This window comes from Trichoderma gamsii (assembly GCF_001481775.2).
Source record: "Trichoderma gamsii strain T6085 chromosome Unknown Scaffold_7.2, whole genome shotgun sequence".
NCBI lineage: Eukaryota > Fungi > Ascomycota > Sordariomycetes > Hypocreales > Hypocreaceae > Trichoderma > Trichoderma gamsii.
In genome coordinates this window covers 97,748-116,153 of record NW_020171344.1, presented here as the reverse complement: position 1 = coordinate 116,153, position 18,406 = coordinate 97,748, and the positions used below count along the sequence as shown (strand labels likewise).

The following is an 18,406-nucleotide window of genomic DNA, read 5'->3' as shown; positions in this document are numbered from 1 at the left end:
AATACCGAATTTGTCCTATCCATTTTGCATTCACTTGTGCTCTGTCGCTTGACAAAGCCATCTTCAGTCTCCTCTTTCGCTGCATACATGGCCTGCTACCGGAACGCTAGCTGTATAAGGTCCAATATAGGACATGTAGTGTTGATGGAGATTGCACTAGTCTGTTCGCGGACTTGAATCCGCATGAATGATACATTAGTATACGTCACGTCAGTATAGAGAGAGCCCCTTGATCTAACGATTTCGAACCTCTCTGTCTAGAATCTGCGCCAAACATGTATCTGCATCATACATCGATTCATCGTGCCTGTCTTTTCAGTGGAGACAGATTTAACACTCCGGAACGCTAGCCCTTATAAGCCTAGCGCCCGCTGTTGAGATCTGGCCCATCTCCGACGCGGACTTTAGCTCCGAGAGCGAGGACTCTATAGGTTCCGGAAGTTGGGAGAATCGCAATAATGAAGCATCTTCTCTCAACAAGGACGACCGCATGGAGCTTCTGCGATCGTTGATTGATTAGCGTCCTGATAACTTGATTCTTACGCATTTAGTCATCCGCTAGAAAGGACTATCGGCTTGCTTTCCCCTCATGGTTTACCGAGGACCCTCCAAAGACTGCTTGCCATGCAGGAAACGCAAGCTCAAGGTACGATCTCCAATTTTTATCCTATATGTGGTACTATATAGGTATATCCGTATAATCTTATCAGACCTCTGCGACTAACAGACGCATGGGGGCCTCGTTAGTGCGACCTGCGCAAGGATGGATGCGGCCAATGTCTGCGGGCCAATATCGCATGCTTTGGCTACCGGGATACAAACGATCTCATCTTCCGCGACCAGACACGCAGCGTCCAGCGCAAGATGCTGTCTTCCAAAGCAACGACTGTATCTTTACAGCTTGGAGCTCTCAACCATGTGATATTGCCCAACGGCAGCCGTCTTTCACCGCAGCCCCAGCCGGCTTGGCATGTTCGTGCCCGTCATGACTTCTTTGCGCACTATGTATACGGCCTATCCAGCAGTTACGATATCCTGCCTGCCTTGTATGAGAAATCAAAGCCGGGAGACCACTTATCTGCTAGTGTAGATGCGGCCAGCCTTGCGTTCTTCGCGAATAATCACGCGACATCATCAACAGAGCTTCTGCGGCTGGCCGCTGAGAATTATATGCTTGCCCTGAGGCAGATTAACAAGGCCCTATCTAGCCGCGAACTCGCGAGTGCTGACTCCACTCTGCAGTCAGTGTTACTTCTTGATCTGTATGAAAAGATTATGGGCCGCGACCTCATGTCGGAGCAATCTTGGCTAGCCCACCTCAACGGAGCTCTGGCACTAATCAAGGCTCGTGGCTACAATGACATGACACGAAGCGAAGTCAGTAGAAAATTGGCCAACAAACTTTTCACGACGCTTCTCATCAGCTGCTACATTGCGTCTCAGCGGATACCGGAAGGCGTTGCTGAACTGGGGCGGAGACTGGACATGTTCCACGACAAGGATGACGCCAAGTGGCGGCTTTCCAATATGAACTGTAAGATGATCAATTTCCGAATCGATGTCGCAGAGGGAAAATTGTCCAAAAATGAAATTGTCGCTCAGGCTAGGCAGCTTGAGGCCGCTTATTACGAAATTGAAGAGACATCATCACAGAGATGGCAGCCTAGGCATGTCATGGTATCGGAGGAGGACCCCGACCGGTCCTCCATCTTTGGCGATCACTATGATGTTTACAGAGACCATTTTACAACACAAGTACGCAACACGGTTCGAATAATGCACCTCCAACTTCAGTTTTACATCCAAAGGTCCTTGATAGGCGACGAGTCCGACGAAGCCATTCGCATTCGCTCAGAGTCAGCCGTCCTTACGGAGCGCTATGCAGAAGAAGTCTGTGCCTCAGCACCTCAGTTCCTTCTCCCTGATGTTCATCCAAACAACTGCATCCCTTTCACTCCCGTCCAGGCTCTGAAATGCGGCATTCTCCTCCCGGCTATGTTTATAGCTGGCAGTGCAACAACGAACCCCAAGTTGCGCCTTTGGGTAATTAACACCATGAGGTTCATAGCCGAATCTGGCCATTTGCACGCCGCATCGGTAACAGCAATGATGTTGGAAGAAAATCCAATGCTGGATTTCAGATTCATGTATGCTAAATTGGGAGGGTATGCATTTACTTCCTGAAGCGTCCTTCAACAAGCGGTCAATATATAACACGATGTTTTACTAGTCTCATTATTACTTTCAAGTGCCACGATTACATCGACTGAGGGTTGGGTATGTGGACCTTGCAGTTTCTCTAATGTGTAAACTATCTCACGCAATTAAGGATGCAGCAAGCATGACGAGTCCTCCAAAACCATCTATTCCCGAACACCACTCCTCCCAGCTGGCAGTGCTTCTCGGCTGGCCCCTAGTCTCCAAGCATTTGTACGGCAACCAAGCATCGCTGCAAGACAGCTCACGATCGTCCAGCTTGACAAGTCCACCATGCGTTGCCAACCCAAAGGCAGTTTTGGCTCCCATCTCTCTCTGCCCCGCGGCCTTCCACACAAACTCATCGCCTGCTTCCCATAGCTGTTTCTTCGCCGGTAGTGGCGCTAGAATGAGGTCAGAAGGCAGATCGCACATGGCCATTGGATCGAAATAAACGAGCATATTCACGACTCGATACACGATTCCTAGTCTTTGTTCAGTTAGCATATCAGCATAGAAAGTTCGCAACGAGGGAGAGGTCCAACCTTCGTCTTGATTCTCTAAAAACCCATTCTTTCCAACTAGTTTCCAACCCATTGTTGCAATGCGCGCACTCTGTATGAAATGTTGCATCGTCAAAGCCGTTGAACCGCTGAGCTGTTACCTATGTTCCATTTTAGACTCAAGGCAGTAGAAAAAGCAGGGGTTTGGCCTACAGTTACAGCTTTCAGCAATAAATTATCAAAGTTATTGTAATCTGTTGCTCCTTCATCCAGTCGTATAAGTACGTAGATAAGGAGTGCTTGCATAGCAGTGAGCAGTTCATATTTGTTTAACTTTATATACTAAAAAGGCTCACTAGTTAGCCTCCCAACACCTCGTTTTTAATAATAGTCAGGACATTCAATGTACCTCTTCAGATAGACGTTCACATTCCATCCGTACGTTTTTCCAGAACAACTTCCGACTGGTCTGGATCCCGGTGCTGATCATTTGAACCAGACTGAGGCAATTGGTAAGTGACTCCAGGTGTAGATTCTCGTCATTAGAAGCAATCATGCTTGGGTGGATAAAAGGCGGAAGAGTGCTGGAGCGCAACAGCATCAAGGGATAGGATTGAAGTGTGTGGGAAATTAGATTGGATACCCTTTGGGCTGCGGTATGTGTCCTTTGTCGGCGGATCATTGACCGGGCAGCACCCGGCGCCAAGGGTATGGAAAACTTGAGCGATGACAAGTCCTGAGCTTCTTGGGCCCCGCTATCTGTTGGAGGCGACAAGTGATGAACTGAAGGTGGCTGCGCCGCTGAAAGGTGCGAATTGTTGATATTGGCTTGAGGATTCAAAAGGTCTTCATTAGGGCCGATGGCGATGTCATCCAAATGGAGATAGTTTCCTTCCAGGTCTGCGAAGCCCAGTTGTGGCATGAACAAAGTATCGTCAAGAATGATATCATCGCCGTTGAGATTAATGGAATCTGCCACCAATGAGTCTGTCGCTTTCTGCCGCTCAGTAGAGGCGCCATCGCTATGCGGAGCCTTTAGCACTGGAGCCCTGGATGTCTTTGCTGGATATTGGCATTTAATCCCCTTGGCTATGCATCTTGAGCAATCAGGCTGCTTCGCATCACAACGCGCCTTACTCTTCGCGCAGAGAAGACATGACCGACGCCGAGGAGTACTATCACCTCTTTGAGACCGGCAGTAATACCCATGTCGCTTGAATGTAGACTCTATATCCTCTGAGTGTCAGTATGCGAAACAAAGTCGAGTACAAATGGCAGCTCACTTTTGTTGAAAGGCTTATTGCATTGCTCGCACCGTAGGATGAAGTCCATACTGTTCAATTACCGTCAGAACAGAGCTAGTATATCTTGGAGAGTTTGTGAGCGGGATGTTGTCGTTTTGTCGTTGCAAAATGTCCGCGCTGAATAATAACATGATGGCTGTCCAGCATTAGTAATGCCTGGAGAATGGTTAGTGCCCCTGATAGCACGCGACACTAGAGTGCTTCAATTGACGTGAGTGCTCCATACTTACCCGAGGAATAGGGGGTTCATCCTCCATATCTGGTAGTTACCTATTTAGGCAATGTGGTATTCTGCAGATAGATGCTGTTTGCATTCCATGACGTTCAGAATACATGGCTACGGAGTACATATCAATCGATGAAGAGTCTTGTATATGATCATAGTAGATGCAATTGCTTTGTCAAAGATACAAGAAATGTGCAGCGCTTATTAATCGCATCATCTACTCCATTCTAATTTAGAGCAAGCCGCCGGGCGGAACAAATTGTAACGGGGAATGTTGTAAAACTATTCAATCTTGCTTCAACCACGTTTTCTTTGACAAATTGTAACTTTATGTCAGCAATTCATAACCACTCTGATAATGACGTTCTCATATATAAAGTCAGTTATTGCTCTCAAAAAACTCTACTCATCATTCACCACCTTTCTCGACCATCATCATAAACTACATCCGCACTTCTTACAATCATCATGGCTCAAGGTCTCTCTTTTCCGTCCCCAACTAAAGCTTTTCACCACAAAGCACAGCCATCTACACTCCCTAGTCGTCCCGAGGTATCTGCCAAAGGCAAATCTGTGCTAGTCACGGGAGGAGGCACCGGCATTGGCGGAGAGACAGCTCGCTACTTTGCTGAAGCGGGCGCCTCGAGAATCGCTCTGCTCGGCCGCCGGGAACAACCACTCCTCGACAATAAAGCCTTCATCGAGAAAAACTTTCCCGGTGTCGAAGTCATTACTGTGTCCACAGACATCACCAAAAAGAGCGATGTGGATGCGGCATTCTCCCAGTTCGCCGGCAGCGGGAAGATCAACGTCCTTGTTCACAGTGCAGCCGTAATCGGACCCAAAGAGGGTGTTGCAGAAGCAGACGGTGAAACTTACCTCGAGGCAATTCAAGACAATATTGCCGGTGCGCTCTGGGTTGCGCAGGCATTCCTCCGACACGCGACTCCAGATGCAGTCGCCATCATTATCAACTCGTGGGCCGCGCATTGGAGTGTGAACGATGTATTTTCCTCGTATTGCGTCGCTAAGTTGGCCGTCTATCGGCTCTGGGATACTATCACCATTAACAACCCGAATTTGAGTGTCTTTCATACGCAGCCTGGCGTGGTACTTACTGAGATGAACCTGCGCGCGGGAGGCGCCGCGAGCTTTGACGGCATTCAGACTGACGATGGTGAGCGGAATGATTCCAATGATGGGCGTATGAGCCAAACTAATCTAGATGCATTTAGTCTCTCTTCCGGCTGGCTTCAATCTTTGGCTTGCAAGTCCCGAGGCCCGATTTCTGAGGGGTAAATTTGTATGGTGCAACTGGGACGTGGAAGAGCTGAAGGCCCAAGCCAAGGAAATTGAGGAGGGAACGAAGTTTAGTATTGGGATGATGGGATGGCCATTTGAGTATGTTAGCTAGAAGACTCATGCTGTCACCCGGAACAAACGAGAAAGCATGGAAACGACAACTCTATAACAAGCTACCCATGCATTATCATGCGCTCATATACACAATATCAGGCTTATTCATTAATATCCACCAACAAACCAGATGAGAGAATCCGTGGACAGTGCAAAGTAATAGATCATCAATCCAGCAGCCGAACAATAGGACCCAGCCAAGTATCATAATCTTCGATTAGTGTAGCATCTCCACCCAACCTCAAGATGCTAAAAAACCATCTGTAATCACCAGATCCTAGCGTGACATTTGCACCGCTGTCATCTTTGACTTTTAAACCTTTGCCTCCAAGGGAAATAGATTCGGGTTGTGTCAGTCCTTGTGCGATCCAAAGGTTGCCATAGCTTGGCTCTCCAAACAGTGTCGACTTAGGCTGGTTTGAAGAAGCAAGGTATGTGTAATTGGACGGAAAGGTAAAGTTGGCAGCATTGAAGTGAGCCTTCAAAGTTGTGTTTGCCGGGACAATATCCACCCTCGAGAGATTTGTGAACTGTTGGACGTGTACGCTGAATGAATATTGCCTGGATGAATCGACAGAAGAAAACCCATCGTTGTAGTTAGTTCCACTGTTATTTGGGAATGAGAGCCATGGAAGACCTGGATATGTCGGGGTAGCATTCAGATAAGTGATATAATCCATATTGTAGGGCGAGAAGCCAGGACCAATATACGGGATGCTCAGATTGACCCCTGTCTCGGGAACTACATCAATATAACCCGAAAAGAGGGGTAGCCGGCTCACATCGATACCAAGAGGTGGATAAGACAACCGTATAGGGATCTCCGTAGTCTCACCGGGCTCGAGCTCTAAAGTAGGAGTTGCAAACTCTGCGGTTCCAAAATTGGCCATCTGGTCCCTTTCGCCGTAACCGACGTTCTCAAACGTATAGCCTGCTCCTCGATGACCAAGCGTGTATGTTTGAGTAGAGTTTCCGTTGTTTTCAACAGTGATATTGACTAAGCCGAATGAAGTGCTATTGTTATCTGTCGCAGCTAGCTGTCCTGGAGAAACGCGAGTGGCTGTTGTAATGGCATCGTATACATTGACTAAGCCTGCTCCCTGTTGAGCAGTGGCTGCCAACATGCTCTGATTCCATGCCCAAGCAGTTGGCTGAGCCGTAGTCTGCAATGAAACCAAGATTTCATCGACTGACCAGTCAGGGAACTGAGACTTTACCAGCGCGAAGCAGGCAGCAATGTAAGGTGTTGCCATTGACGTTCCAGAGATGACGCCATAGCTACCAATGCTCTCTGGGAACGTGGACAGAATATGGCCACCTGGAGCCGCGATTTGTGGTTTGAGCTCATACGTTAGCCTAATTGGCCCCCAATCACTGTATGAGTCAACAATTCCACCCAACCCTTGCTTAGGGTTGATGTATGTTGAGTTACCGAAGAACAGCTTATACTTGCCATATCCGCCGGAAGCATTGTAGTTGCTGAAGAAAGTGTCCGAATCGGGCTCTAGCACGGTGTATGCTTGGGTAGACCCGTTATTAAACCGGTATGGCAAGATACTTTCATAATCTAGATCATATGGATTTGTATCGTTACCGTAAAAGCCAAGTAAGTAAGGCGGGGCTGTGTTGCCGCAGCACGATATGCCTGACAACGTACAAGACGCGCTGACACTCAGAGCAATGACGGTGGTGCTTAGATTACCCGATGTCTGAATGTCATCGACAACTCCGTTCCAGTCAATCGTATCACACGCATCACCCGGAAGCAAGTAGACATCAAGTCCTTCGGTTGCCGAAATAGGATGCGGATTTGAATAGTGAAATTTTGCGCCGTACTTGTCCGTTGCTGTATAGACCAGTGGGTAGTTCGAGTTGGCAATTGAAGCAACTGCAACAACACTTGAAAGCTCGCCGGGGAACGTTTCGATGTAGAGGTTGTTTGCGTATAACGAACCTGATGCGTCATTCCCCATGGCAACAATAATCGCAACGCCAGCGTTCTTGATTTGCTGCGCAGTCGCTGTCACAGGGTCATACGATGGTAGCCCTCCAGTCATTCCCCCATTAATCGACAAGGACATACTGATAATATCGACCCCATCTTCGAAAGCTTTGAGCATTGCCTGTAAGACCAGATCGGTAGTACCCCCTTCTCTAGCGCCTCCGCCTAAACCGCAGCCGAAGATGCGATAAGCATACAGAGATGCCTCAGGGGCAACGCCAGATATAGGGAAGCCATCCGGGGCCTGTAATGGGTCCATTCCAATGATGCCTGGGTAGAAGTTCTTAGCTACTGCCTATTGTCATAAGTACTTGGGAAGTTTCTTTACTAACCTGCCACATGTGTCGCATGGTCTGACTGAGGACAATCAGAATAGGGATCGTCGCTGTCAACTAGATGTCCTTCATCCGTAATGAAAGAGTATCCGCCGACAATCTTTTTGCCACTTCCAAAGCCTCCGCCAAGGGCAGGGTGATCATAATAAACTCCAGTATCAATGAAGCCGATACTTATTCCCTTTCCCTTGATGCCTAGAGCGTGGGCTTTGTCAACGCCTCCCATTTGTAGAGTGAACCCCAAATCTCCAGAGACATCCCCGCGACGTGTAAGTGAAGAGCCAGCGCTTGGAGGAGAGACAGATGTGCTTTTTATCGGAGGGATCTCATATTGGATAATATCGGCTACGCCGACGACGCCAGGTATCGCGTCAAGGCGTGATTTTGCTTCTTTCAAATCACTGCCGTCAGCTATATCGATAGCAATGCCGGTGAAGATCCCGGGGGTTTTGAAAGTACGCCGGACGGTATAGTTGATGGCGCTGGCACTCTGCGTGAACGCATCTAGAGTGGTTGATTTCTCATCTAGTTCAATGATGAAACCTCCGCCAGACTTTTCAGAAGAGCTTGCCACAAGAGCGGCTGCCAGTGGAACAAAAAGTGACCGTAAGAGAACCATAGTTCAAAATTCGCATTAAAGGACAAGCATCCAGAGGGGAGCAGCCTACCTTGAAACATTAGCTAGTGAGAAAAGCCAGCCTTGCGTGCTCTGGACGCCATTTTATATATATATGACGTTCTCTAAATCTTCTTTTTTTTTCACTCGTATAGATGTAGAAATGCCTGTGGCACACATTTTTCACAACTGCAGAAATTGTATAAGTCTATTTTCCTGTTGTCTGTATCTTGAATGAGACCGTGACCCATCCATTGCCGTTCTAAGCGCACACCTGCAGATGCATCGACAATTCCGGCAGCTGCAAAAGCCCTAAATATCCCAGACCATTCGAGAACGCCCAACAAATATGATCTCAACATGGGTTGCTGCATCGTGAGTGGTTAAGAGTAGTTAATCACCTGGACGTAACGTCTCTTTGGGAAAGCTTAGCGTTTGCCAAGGCCCGGGATTTGGGTGCGTGATATTGACGAATCCAGGCTTTTGCGATAGGTAGCAATCAAATGATAAGGCTACATGTTGTAAATGGGGCAAGATATGATGTTTAGTATGCGACCGCAAAATATTGGTAGACGAAAGCGGGGAGTATTAACACCCTTTGGGAGTATGGACACCCTTTTTGTCTTTTTTTGTGGAACGGCCAGGCAGGGTCTACGCATTAATGTGAGGGGCTCAAAGCTTTGAGATATTAAAATACGAGTAGTATTGCGGTGAAGAGGAGACGAAGGATTATGATACAATATTAGAGAGGAGCCTTATGCATAATCTATGGTAATTATCTCCCATGTCTTTTTTTCTCCGATAGCACCCCTGGTCAAACTTATGTCAGCTAAGGTATAATACTTGTTTGGAAACTTCCGACGGTATGATTTGATATCTCCGTTTGAGTCAACTTGGCTTAATGACTAGAAGCTGGCTGTGTTTCCCATATTCTCCGAGATGAAATAGCAACGCTTCTGCATTTAGGTTTTCAATATCTTAATAGGCCATTTTGACCGGGACATCTGTTCTTGTTATTTCTTAGAGGCAGAAAAAACAAGATTGGTTTCAATTGTAAAGCTCTCTCAAGGTGTATTACTTTTCAAAGTAAAACTTTTAAAATACTCGCAGATTACTCATTAAGTGTGAGCAGTCTCTATGAAGACAAAACTTATACACCGCGTATATTCTCCATACTGAGGGCTACAATATAAGTCACTATAAAACAACACCCTTTGCCATACTACGCTACGTTGCTGAGAATTCAAAGGTTTTCTTTACGGCCAGGCGTTTTGGGCGTAGTTACAGATATGAGATATTTGCAAACTAACGTGATATATAATTCAAGGCTTATATCCTTACACCATTATTGGGCTGCGTGTCACTAGTATAGAAGCATATATCCCTTTGATAGGATTGATAGATGAAATTGATGTAGTTCATAGTTTGATGTATAAAGGAGAAATAAGTAAATAGTTGGCATATCATCCAATATTGCGGAATTCCAAAGAATCTGAGATTCTATTGGCACTTGCATCTTTGATGTGATGAAGGAGCCTTGAATGTTACTGAAATCGAACTTGTCTCTGGAGAGAGACGAGTGACTTGCCAATTAACTAACATGGTCGATGATCTACAGTATTGACTCAGTGAATATGGTGTGCCATTAGGTCACTGAGTATGAGCCCAGAACCATTTCAATGCCAGATAATTTTGAGGAGATATTGTGAAACGCCTTCTCCATTCAACGGCCGGGTACGAAATCAATTTTGGTATTGATCATTTAAGGATTATACAAATGCAGATTTGTTGTTAGAATTGCAAACAACAAGCCACCTACACACTCCTTCAATCTCTATTGTGGCTAACCTTGATGTATTGCTGAGTTGATAAAGCAGCCATAGAGACTTGGTCCTATCAACACAAACACTTTCGCTCGCACATGTCCTCGATGAGTCAGAGTCCATAGAGGGACAAAACAGTGTTCACATTGTCACTTGCAGCACTGTATCCAATGTTGAATCACCGTCAGACGTGCATCATATCTTGACAACTTCTAACTCAGTCACAAGCACCTTATTCAGGCGTCAACTCAAGCCCAACCCTCATAAACTCCTCCCCAAACTGCAACTTGGCCCTCCACCTCTCCGGCACGCCATCAACACCATCCCTCGCGCCCAATAGCCCTCCCGCCACGGCACCATTTGTGTCTGTATCGTTGCCTATCCTCACAACGTCGACCAGCACATCCTCCAAGGGCCTCTTATCCAACACCGCCGCTATCGCCAACGTCAATGTCTCCAGCACAAACCCGCTACACGCACCCTTCAATTCGCTCCGGTCGGGACCATACCTCGCCATCCGCGCGATAGACACCGTCCTTGCAAGTCTCACAGCCTTCAGCACAGGCCCGTCTTTCCCCTTCTCAAGCCTCTCTGCCAACATTTCTCCGGCATCAACTGCGATTTCTGGACTTGTGTCTCGTATCAGAGCCGCAACGATATGGTTATACACTGCACACGCAATCGTGCACCGCTCGTCGTTGTGCGTAATCATGCTTATCCGCATGCTCTCCTCCACTAGCCTGTCTGGATCACTCTGGAATAGCCCCGTTGCCAGACATCGCATCAAACTGCCGTTGCCTGCCTTTCCCTCACCCGCGCCAGCCTTTTCAGGATCACGCGTCTTTGAGAACTTCTGCAGCCCTGCTCTTGTGGCCAATCCCACATCTCTGGGCCGCGAGCCGGGTTTCCTTCCAGGCCAATCTCCCCTGTACCAGCTCAGGAAAAGCTCCCCCGCGAGGACGGCGACATCTTGCTGTGAGCTGTCATGGAGCTTACGGTAAGCAAGGAGCACGGCGCGCGTCATGTCTGTGTCGTCGGTGGCATGGCCGGCCGGCCAAGAGAGTAGTCCGCCGCCTACGATGTCACGGAGGCCATTGGGATATGCGGTGCGTATCTGGGTGTGGCATTTGAACTCGAAACTGGCGCCAAGGGAGTCGCCGGCGTGGAGGCCGAGCAGGGCGCCGACGACTTTGGATTGGCGTGGGGTGAGGGGCCCAGCGGGCTCAAGGGCCATTATGATGCTGTTACAGACAGAAACTATAGGGACGGGCCATTTGAGCTCGGTTTGAGACAGAAGTTTGTGCGAGCCTGCGGGCAGTATATCTCCGTGTGGCTGTCATCAAACTGCTGCCAGAAGGTATCTTCAGGTGTAATACATAACATGAGCCAGCCACACGTATGTTGCCACTGGGGCTTGCTGATGGCTTAGAAGCGGGTGGGATTTCCTGCCGCTCATTATGTAAGTCGTTTTTGCTTTTAGTTGAAAAAGCATATAATATAAAAAGGAGGATTATACATAGATATATGCTATACTGTGGAATCATGATATTATCTGAGATCATGATACTACCATCATGACTATATACAGTAATACTTTAGTTTTATCATGAAATAGACAAATGAATGTTGCATTCATGCAATACATACCTAGCCTACCTAGTACTCCATATGGGCTGTATCCCTGTCTGAGTAGCGTGCATATAATCCCCCCGGCGCCCGTCGAATGCCCGCAAGGTCAATTACATGTAAATACATGTACTCTCCTCGTCTAAAAGATCAACGTGCTTTGATCTTAGAAGCTTTCCCAGCTTGGTTCTACCCACTACCGGTAAACATCATTTCACCACTGCAACGACACAGCACAAGATGCCGAAGCCACAGATAAACCAGTTCTGGATATGGACCCTAAGCTCTGTGGCAGTCATGGTCCTCTTGATCATCACATTGCCTGTACTGCAGTCTCTGTTGACAGGCTTGCCTACCAATTTTTCGAAGCCTCTAGGTGGGGAAGACACACAGCGCACCATTTACAATCCAAGCGATGATGTTTTACGTGGTTCCAGCGCTTCTAAGGGAAACTCAAATTTTCTCTTCGAATTCCTCGAGCGCCCTGATATCGAGTCGCTTGACAGCACCGTTGACGGAGCATGGAACCAAGCGATGAACACTCCTCTTGGTGGCTTCCTCCTGGTCCGGCATAACGAGACGTATAGCCAAGGCTGGGGCGTGAGCATGTTTCACAGCATCCATTGCTTGGGAATATTACGCTCAACAATGCAAAACTACTTTGGTCTTGCCCCAGAGAATGGTGGCCATGCAGCGCATGCGCATGGCCAGCGCGACGGTGCAACTTTGCATGTAGACGAGAGAAAGCATGTCGAACATTGCTTAGGATATATCGGTCGAGTGCGTAGCCGTCCTTTTTTCCCCAGCTCCTAAAGATGAACGTCTGCTAATAAATTATTACTCTAGGCCCTACTATGCAATGGAGACGACACCTTGGAGCCCCCATTTACAAAATATGATGCTGCGGGCAACATACTTCTGAGTGGCGTCAATGGGCAAGGACATCAGCATTCTTGCCGCGACTCGACGCTGGCTTGGAAGACTGTACTTGAGGCAGAGGAGAATCCTGTCGAATCCTTCGACTGGTCTCCGGGAGCTACAATTCGGAGTGTATTTGGGAGACAATAGGTGAATGAATTACTTACGGGATATCGAGAAGAGGCCTTGGCTCTTAATGATACTGGCATTTTAGAAAAGTGTACAATAAATTCTCTGCAGATGCATGCTGCAAGCATCAATATTCACAACTATATACAACAACAGCGTGTCTATTCTTTATATCATTCCAAGCGACCCCATAATGATGCTTTCTTCCCTTCTTTTGGCTTGCGTCTCGCATCTTAAAGGCCAATCAGTGCCAACTATCGACCCTATAGTCTCCTGGTCTAGGGAGCAGAGTGCGATTAGAGTCTGGAGTAACCATGTGCTCCCTCATCCAACCATGTAGGGTCTCGAAATCGCGGCAGGTGTGCGTCCGACTGAATTCAGGATCTGTTCCGCCATCATCACCAACCCAGAAGAAGGGGACCAGCCCAACGTCGGCGGTGCACATGAGTCGTTGGCGCAGACTGTCTATGCAGTGGTCTAGAAGAGAAATCCCATTCTTAGCATGCCAAGACTCAATGATACGTGCTTCATCGGGGGTTACTACATACCGACATGGACAGACAGGGTTTTATCAGGGTGTCGAAATTCATCAGCTCCGAGCTTTCGATAGTAGTCATGATTATACCACGTCGCCTTGCGAATGAGGTTCTGCAATTTACCACTTAGTCAACAGTCCTGAAAAAGATACAAAAACGGTCGCTATACCAAGCAGTGTATTTGATGAAATACTTCAACATTGGCAGGATAGCCTTTCAAGTAGGCTTGATCAGCACCGCCGGCGAAATGAATGTTATTAGTTGTCAAATCTGATTCACTTGCTTGTTCCTCAGGGATCAGAATGTACCCAACTACTTGGAGGTCAGTTTCGCAGTGATATAAAAGGTAAGTCATGGAAAGCAATAGAATACATATGATACATACAGTTGGCGCCTGCATAGTTCCATGCGGCATCCGTCTCCGGCGATGGGGGCTTACGATAGCGACTCCCTTGGCTATAGAATGTCGAATCAAACTTGACATGTATTGTCTTGAGATTCAAGTCTCGAAGCATTGGCGTCAGGCGTGGAGGCTCTGCCACTGACTCTGTCCTTTGGCATTGTGGTCTTGCCGTTGCTGTGATCCAAAACGTAATGAGATTGGTCGCGCATAGTAGCGCTGAGAAACCGATGATAACTTTGTACCATCTATACCACCGATTACGTGAGCTTGTCGATGTTGTTGAGCTGCTTGTGTCTGTGTCTGTGTCCGTGTCTGTGTCTGTGTTGCTCTCTAGAAGAGCTTTCCCCAACTCTGCATCATCAACGTCTGCAAATATTTTGCCGCCAAGCTCTTGTTTTTTGACTTTGTTCATGTTTTTCTCTCTTTTCCTTTCACTCCTCGGTTATCTCTGGCTGGGCATCCAGACTGGTGCCGAGTGTATGGCATTTGTGAGTGGAATAGAGGACGGGGAGGGTACCTTTGCAGAGAGGTCTGTGGACTTACACCTGCAGCACATAATCAGTAGACGAAGGTGGGTTCAGAGGCCGTTTGCCTAAGTCGATACGAGGCGTCCCATGAAGCTAAACTATCTATCTGCGAGCCTGCAGGCGTGGTGGCCTTCAGATTCGCGCTCGCATTAATACACTGGGCGAAGATCGATGGATCAACTGGTAATTTAGTCCCGAACAGGCAACTGGCCTGCTTCCGGACTGGAGCTCGCAGTGCACTAGACAAAGGTTCAAAAGTCCGTTGATAATCTACCCGATATCTTCTTTTGATAGGCAACTGCATGCAGCTAGAAGCCTGTAGATTAGCACTCTTCATGCATTAGACGAGGGGTCAAAGATAGTGTGCCTATTGGAGTACTTGAAGCGAGCTATCCTATGGTTGAAGATGGTAAGCAAATAATGAGCTAGCAGTCCTTTTGCCGTGGGGTCGAGTGAAAACACCATTGATCTGCCGGTATGGATCCGGATACGATAGGCATTTGCTTAGGTACCCAAACAGCCATATGAGGTGTGATCACTGCAGTAGCTTGCAGTGCTAGTATCACTAGCTTACTCTAAACTGCAGAATCTTGCCGAGCAAACTGGAGCTTCTCCTCACTTACTAAGTACTAGGCCTAGTTCAATATCATATTTTGTCATGAAGTCCGATTCAGCCCACAGAATAGGCCTAGAATTAAAAAACTTGATTGGAATCGATGACCATCATAAAGACAACAACCTTGCTCGATGAGAGCGGGATGAGTTATTATCCAACAAAAAAGGTGTCCTAGTGAGTCCATTTGTCAACTTCGCCATCATCAGCAACAAATCGCGTGATCGCTTAGAACGGGTTTCTTGTCGCTATCAGAATATCCCCTTTGATGAAAACAATATTTTTTTGAAGCAACCCCTCCATCGTATCCTCGTAAATGCTTGTTGAGGCGGGGTAAAATGTGTTTCACCCGTCGGTCCCGCTATCCAAGATTTACGTACAGGTAGGTAAGCAATGGTGGATAGTTGAGATAGTAATCATGCATGTATCTATCTAGCATCTACAGGCATATTTACACCATGGCAGTTTTGATGATATCAATTCTACAGCATTGGCCAATTAGCTCGCCCAGACTGTATTTCTACATCGATAGAAGCCAAGCTCCACTTCATTAATTGCATCATCTCCTTCAATGTGTCCCTCCACAATCTGGTCCGCGCAGTGCTTGGAGTGGTGAATGCTGATTGTTTTGTTGTCAATGTACCGCTCCTGGTTCTCCATGGCAAACATGACCTTTCGCCACTGGAACAAACAATGTTCTGAGTGGTAAAGATGCGTGTAGACTTTGATATTGTCGCCACGCCAGAGTGCTTCCGCGTCAAGCTCATTCTGGTCAATAGGTCAGAAATGCGTCCAAAAATATTCCAACTCCAAAGTGAAGGAAACAATGCATTACATACAACCATATCCTGTTCAAGGAACCACTTTCTGTCCTCGAACACGGGATAGCGATCAGAGAGCTCCTGATATACGCACTGCCTTGGCATCCAGCCATAGAATAAAGGCTCCATGACACATCCGCGTCTCACAGCTTCTGCGCTTGAACGTCCACAGTGATTCCAATCTTCATCTAGAGCATTTCGAGGACCGCGTGTGACCCAAATCCAGACGCTCAGGTTGGCAACAGCTGCCAAAGCAAACAAAATTGTCACTGAGAGGGTGAGTTTGCTCGGTCGTTTGGCACGTCGTACATTCGATGGGGCTCCCACTTCTTCATAATCGATGTAGTCTTGAGTTTCGTCTTTTCTCTCCATCTTGGATACGGATGATTGCCAAAACAGCTAAGAGGCAGAAAAAATAGTCGATACGAAGTTGAACAAAATTACAATGAAAACGAAGAAGACGTGCGAATAGAGTGCAAAGGGAGCATGCGAATTTCGAATAAAGAGGTTAGTTAGGCAATGTAACAACGATAACAGATCCAGCCCCAATCCTAGTCCAACGGGGCGTATCCCACTCCGTGTGGGGTGCAGTTGGGGTGCAATTGGGGTGCAATTGTAGAATGAGGGGTGGGCACTCAATGATATCTGAACAGCAGGGATTGCTGGAAGATCAATATTGGATTCAAAAACTCCGCGTCAGGTAGTTCTGCGTTGTCACTCAAGCATTACACACCTGCTGTATTGAGTCAAGAACGGCCACTATTAACTGCAGGCCAGGGTTTTAACCACAAGCATACTTGATGTATACCCAATCTAAGTAGCATCTCCATATACTAAATATCGTTATTTTTTAGCCTGGTTTCAAAGCTTTATATTACTGATATATTATGCATCTTGACGTAAGTATATCAATACCAAGCTAATTGTAAGCTCGACGTTCCTCCTTGTACGGTTGTAAGTCGCCGGGAAGTGACATTTGGAGAGACAAATACCCGCGGTTCATTCGTCTTATTACCAAGATGGGAGTGGTACTTGCATTTAACATGCGTCGGAAATTTCATTCCTCTTGGTATGATCAATATAAACGTGGAAACAAACTCGTGCTGGGTTTGTAGTCGGGGTAGGACACCACACAAATGAATACCGGCCGGTCTCTAATGGCAGCGGGTATCAAGTCTCGGTCCAATGTCCACATACAGTTAAGAAAGAAACGCAATCATGATACGATATGCTAAAATCGGTACGATATACCTCATGCCTGCTAGTTTTGGACATGCTTGCTTTTAGGTGTACTCTAATACGGTAGTTAACATAGCTACGCTTGCAACTAACGGTCAATGTTTCGTAACCTTTCCTATAAAGCTATTTTGTGGATACTGCGTCTTTTAATTAATTTCAAATACGATAGATGAAGGGAGGGGAGACTGTATCTAGTGATTATTGCTTTTTCTAGCGTCTGAGGGGGAGGCCCATGGATCTGAGCAGCAGTTCATCCATGTTAAAAGCTGCCCCCGTCAAATCTTTTAGGGTCACATTGTATCACTTTTGACATTTTAGTCGACTCAAACTACCCATCAGTCAACAATCCAATATCTTATTCCATACATCATCTCAAGATGAAGGCTACGCTCGCCCTATTTGCACTTTCCTCAGTGGCTCTTGCTGCGCCAGTTGCACAAGACGGTATGAAACCATTATATCCTCCACAGCAGTTAACATTAATGTTTGTCAAAACAATGTATTTATACTAATATCTATCCCATGGTGTAGCCAAGCGTGAACAGCTCCAAAATCTCTTCTACGTCCCTGCCGGAGCTGAGGGCGAGACTCCAGCCAAGCGCGAGCAGCTTCAAAATCTCTTTTACGTCCCCGCCGGTGCCGAGGGTGAATCACCGGAAAAGCGTGAAGCTCCCACCAAACGTGAACAGCTGCAGAATCTCTTCTATGTGCCCGCTGGCGCTGAGGGTGAAACACCAGCAAAGCGTGCAAAGCGTGAGCAATTGCAGAACCTGTTTTATGTACCTGCCGGTGCGGAAGGCGAGACTCCAGCCAAGCGTGAGCAATTGCAAAACCTCTTTTATGTTCCCGCTGGCGCTGAAGGCGAAACGCCAGCCAAACAGTAAAAGAGAAGCATATTATTCATCCACAAAAACATCTTTGTAACTTAGCTTAGTCTCTATATTTAAGTATATGTAGCTATGTTTCAAAGTTGGAGTCACATTAATGAATTTCTGATGATAGCCTCTACTCGATGACATTGTATCTAAAGGCGGATGCAAAAGCCATATCCTAAAAGCCATATTGTGACGTCTTCAGAGAATTTTGGTGTTTCTTTTCCAGTATATCTATCACATGCAACCTCCAATCATCCCAGCTCTCCTGTGTTAAAAGGGGCGCAGGCCATGATGCCGC

At 47.0% G+C, this 18,406-nt stretch overlaps 9 protein-coding genes across 9 annotated transcripts; 4 read left to right on the top strand and 5 right to left on the bottom strand.

Moving 5' to 3' along the window:
- Nucleotides 1–589: 589 nt before the first annotated feature.
- On the top strand, nucleotides 590–2,650 carry TGAM01_v202685 (hypothetical protein; the record flags this gene model as incomplete). The annotated part of the gene is made up of 4 exons (XM_024549046.1): nucleotides 590–646; nucleotides 748–2,165; nucleotides 2,250–2,277; nucleotides 2,330–2,650. 4 exons carry the CDS (start codon nucleotides 590–592, stop codon nucleotides 2,648–2,650), a joined length of 1,824 nt encoding a protein of 607 aa, XP_024406161.1.
- On the bottom strand, nucleotides 2,317–4,031 carry TGAM01_v202684 (hypothetical protein; the record flags this gene model as incomplete). Its single annotated transcript, XM_024549045.1, has 5 exons — nucleotides 2,317–2,686; nucleotides 2,742–2,860; nucleotides 2,913–3,041; nucleotides 3,109–3,926; nucleotides 3,983–4,031. 5 exons carry the CDS (start codon nucleotides 4,029–4,031, stop codon nucleotides 2,317–2,319), a joined length of 1,485 nt encoding a protein of 494 aa, XP_024406160.1.
- A 666-nt stretch (nucleotides 4,032–4,697) lies between these two features.
- TGAM01_v202683 (hypothetical protein) lies at nucleotides 4,698–5,643 on the top strand (the record flags this gene model as incomplete). Its single annotated transcript, XM_018802139.1, has 2 exons — nucleotides 4,698–5,406; nucleotides 5,465–5,643. 2 exons carry the CDS (start codon nucleotides 4,698–4,700, stop codon nucleotides 5,641–5,643), a joined length of 888 nt encoding a protein of 295 aa, XP_018664494.1.
- Nucleotides 5,644–5,812: 169 nt separating this feature from the next.
- Nucleotides 5,813–8,601, bottom strand: TGAM01_v202682 (peptidase; the record flags this gene model as incomplete). Its single annotated transcript, XM_024549044.1, has 3 exons — nucleotides 5,813–7,665; nucleotides 7,729–7,917; nucleotides 7,980–8,601. The coding sequence occupies 3 exons, from the start codon at nucleotides 8,599–8,601 to the stop codon at nucleotides 5,813–5,815; spliced, it is 2,664 nt and encodes an 887-aa protein (XP_024406159.1).
- Nucleotides 8,602–10,653: 2,052 nt separating this feature from the next.
- Nucleotides 10,654–11,655, bottom strand: TGAM01_v202681 (ADP-ribosylglycohydrolase; the record flags this gene model as incomplete). The annotated part of the gene is made up of 1 exon (XM_018802137.1): nucleotides 10,654–11,655. One exon carries the CDS (start codon nucleotides 11,653–11,655, stop codon nucleotides 10,654–10,656), a length of 1,002 nt encoding a protein of 333 aa, XP_018664492.1.
- Nucleotides 11,656–12,287: 632 nt separating this feature from the next.
- Nucleotides 12,288–13,115, top strand: TGAM01_v202680 (hypothetical protein; the record flags this gene model as incomplete). Its single annotated transcript, XM_018802136.2, has 2 exons — nucleotides 12,288–12,827; nucleotides 12,894–13,115. 2 exons carry the CDS (start codon nucleotides 12,288–12,290, stop codon nucleotides 13,113–13,115), a joined length of 762 nt encoding a protein of 253 aa, XP_018664491.2.
- Nucleotides 13,116–13,338: 223 nt separating this feature from the next.
- TGAM01_v202679 (tat pathway signal sequence) lies at nucleotides 13,339–14,445 on the bottom strand (the record flags this gene model as incomplete). Its single annotated transcript, XM_024549043.1, has 4 exons — nucleotides 13,339–13,559; nucleotides 13,643–13,742; nucleotides 13,800–13,942; nucleotides 14,016–14,445. The coding sequence occupies 4 exons, from the start codon at nucleotides 14,443–14,445 to the stop codon at nucleotides 13,339–13,341; spliced, it is 894 nt and encodes a 297-aa protein (XP_024406158.1).
- A 1,226-nt stretch (nucleotides 14,446–15,671) lies between these two features.
- Nucleotides 15,672–16,366, bottom strand: TGAM01_v202678 (hypothetical protein; the record flags this gene model as incomplete). The annotated part of the gene is made up of 2 exons (XM_018802134.1): nucleotides 15,672–15,941; nucleotides 16,013–16,366. 2 exons carry the CDS (start codon nucleotides 16,364–16,366, stop codon nucleotides 15,672–15,674), a joined length of 624 nt encoding a protein of 207 aa, XP_018664489.1.
- A 1,244-nt stretch (nucleotides 16,367–17,610) lies between these two features.
- Nucleotides 17,611–18,117, top strand: TGAM01_v202677 (hypothetical protein; the record flags this gene model as incomplete). The annotated part of the gene is made up of 2 exons (XM_018802133.1): nucleotides 17,611–17,677; nucleotides 17,765–18,117. The coding sequence occupies 2 exons, from the start codon at nucleotides 17,611–17,613 to the stop codon at nucleotides 18,115–18,117; spliced, it is 420 nt and encodes a 139-aa protein (XP_018664488.1).
- Nucleotides 18,118–18,406: the final 289 nt, after the last annotated feature.